This window comes from Glycine max, chromosome 4, assembly GCF_000004515.6.
Source record: "Glycine max cultivar Williams 82 chromosome 4, Glycine_max_v4.0, whole genome shotgun sequence".
In the NCBI taxonomy this organism is placed as follows: Eukaryota; Viridiplantae; Streptophyta; class Magnoliopsida; order Fabales; family Fabaceae; genus Glycine; species Glycine max.
The window spans coordinates 37,018,948-37,021,389 of NC_016091.4; the positions used below are offsets into that span (position 1 = coordinate 37,018,948).

Genomic DNA, 2,442 nt, shown 5'->3' on the forward strand with positions numbered 1-2,442 from the left:
GAAAGAATTATTAATCTCATCCTCTTCATAGGTTAGACACTAATAGATTTTAAAAAATATTTTACACTTGTTTGATCTAATTTGAGGTAACTTTGAATAAATTTAGTTTTGTAACCATTTCAATGTATTAGTTGAATCAATTCACCAATGGAAAAGGTCCATTGAGTCTTTTACTGTATATTAACCGTTATTACTATAGTGTAACATATAGTAATAACTGTTAAACTTGAGTATGATTCCTTGACACTTTCTAAACTTTAAACTTGGGTATGAATTTGGAACATATTACAAGCTAATTAATAAGATGAATAAAGAAGACTTCTTTTGGTATTGAAGAAACATTACATATATGATCATTATTTTACCATAGCCACGTTGAAGTATTTATTCACAAGAGAATACAATTACTAGACACCTCCTCTTTTAATGGGGCTGACTTGCTTCTCTACATAGGAAAAATAGTAAAAGAAAATTGTTAAAAAAAAAGGGCATTATTGTTGTTGCTCATTCTAGGCTGCACAAGTAGGAGCTTTTCCTGTTATTGTGGGCTTGACATTAGCACATTTAGCTGTTGCTGCAGCTCCATTGAATGTGAGATCAATATCAGCCATCTCTACACCCTCACATGGTACACCACTACTACAAACAAGAACCACCCCTTCTTGACTTCCTGAAGTGCCCTTAATGTTCTTGAAGGAAACCTTGCTTATCTTGATTTTTGACGGATTCTATGCCATCATAAGAACAAAAAATGGAATAAAAATCAGTCTTTTAAATCAATTTAGTGTATGAACTATAGTCACTAAAATAATATCATCATCCTATACATTAATGGAGAACGAATTAAATACCTGTTTGGAGCATTGGTTCCAAGGACAATACTCTTGGTCTATGATGATAGGGTTCGTAACATTATTCATGGTAAGATCTTCAAAATGCATATCAGTAATTGTAATTGCTCCTGGCGTGTTAGGCCAAGTCTTAATTCTCACACCATTATCTGTTCCATTCAAAGTGCAATTCTTAACTAGAAAACCTGCAACAGGCTCTTCAGAATCGTACTTCCCAAGGCTTCCAACACTAATGCCATGACCAGGTCCACAATTCACATTTTGGACAGTTATATTTTTGCAACCATCACCCAATGAGACACAATCATCTCCAGTAGCAATGTTTGTGTTAAGAATCTTCACATCTGTGGATCTTCCAATGTGGATTCCGTCAGTGTTGGGGCTATCTTTTGGTGCACTAACTTTAAACCCATCAAATGTGAAATTGTTGCACCCCAAAACATTCACATGAAAGTTTTTGCTATCCTTGGAAGTAATGTCACGGACAATTGAATTATTGAGGAAATTAAAACCAAAATTCTGTTGACATTTGAGAAATAAAGCATAAAAGGGAGTTAAATTTGTGTTAGAAGGCACAAGATATTTTTAATTTCAATATTAATACTTATTTACCATGCAAAGCATCTTGCAGTCCTTGTTTGTTGTACAATCATTTTGTTTCCAAGCAGTTGCCCCTTGACCATCAAAAACACCTTTACCCGACAGGGTGAAAGAGTTAACATATTGAACAACAAACCATTGATGAGCCGCCTTAAGGTCAGTTGGGTTTGCAGGTGCTTGAATTGTTCCATCAACTTGAACCTCAATAGGAGCCTTGCAAGGACCTTTGACATCAACTGCACCCATTTGGTATGTGCCAGCTGGAATCACAATTTTGACAGCAGTTGGTGATGCACATGCTTGAGTCCAGGCACTTAAGAAAGCCTTTAGAATATGCAAATCACAAATCAATTAAAAAGAAGAAGTGATAATAGTTAAAAAGATCCTACCTTTGAGACTACCCCTATTTTTTTTATCAAATGTTGAAATGAATTTTTTTTGTTCAATGTTACACGTTCATACCTGGCCTATATTTGTATTTGGTTTTCCTCCAAATCTTGATATGTCAAGATCCCCCTGTTGTGCAAAACCAAAGTCAAGTAGAAATAAAGAGAAAAATATTGTGATTATAGTGAACTTCATATTGTTTTTCTTTTTCTTTTTGTTACACTGTTTTTGCACTTCTCATGAATGAATTGATTCCGGAGTATGATTGGATTATATTTATATTAGAGTAGCAAGGCTTGAAGACCATAAACATTATTAACAACTATTATCTAATTATATCTTTCCTTTTTTTAGTTGTCTGGTTGATTTTTTTCCAGCTTTTAACAAATAATTTTGCATCACTCGTTAATAACCTATTATTATATTTGCCAAAAATTTAATTATTTATAAAAATTCTATTTAATTTCACTATAGGTGATTTAATTTGATTTGAAAAAATTTCATGTTTAGAAAGCATTATACAAATTGCGGATAAAAGATATCCAAAATTTATCTTTTACGATTGGAAACCATTTAAAAGAATTTATATATTTTAGTTTATCCT

General features: G+C 32.7%; 1 protein-coding gene across 1 annotated transcript; it reads right to left on the bottom strand.

The window, feature by feature from the left end:
- Positions 1-283: 283 nt before the first annotated feature.
- On the bottom strand, positions 284-2,071 carry LOC100780097 (polygalacturonase). Its single transcript, XM_003522928.4, has 4 exons — positions 1,914-2,071; positions 1,464-1,775; positions 852-1,370; positions 284-728 (listed from the first exon to the last, which is right to left on the bottom strand). The coding sequence occupies exons 1-4, from the start codon at positions 2,031-2,033 to the stop codon at positions 510-512; spliced, it is 1,170 nt and encodes a 389-aa protein (XP_003522976.1). The 5' UTR covers positions 2,034-2,071; the 3' UTR covers positions 284-509.
- Positions 2,072-2,442: the final 371 nt, after the last annotated feature.

Coding starts and splice junctions, on each gene's coding strand:
- LOC100780097 (XM_003522928.4), bottom strand. CDS start 2,033: ATGAAGTTCACTATAATCACAATATTTTTCTCTTTATTTCTACTTGAC. Junction 1,776..1,913: donor CAAATACAAATATAGGCCAG/GTATGAACGTGT, acceptor CATATTCTAAAG/GCTTTCTTAAGTGCCTGGAC. Junction 1,371..1,463: donor ACTGCAAGATGCTTTGCATG/GTAAATAAGTAT, acceptor AAATGTCAACAG/AATTTTGGTTTTAATTTCCT.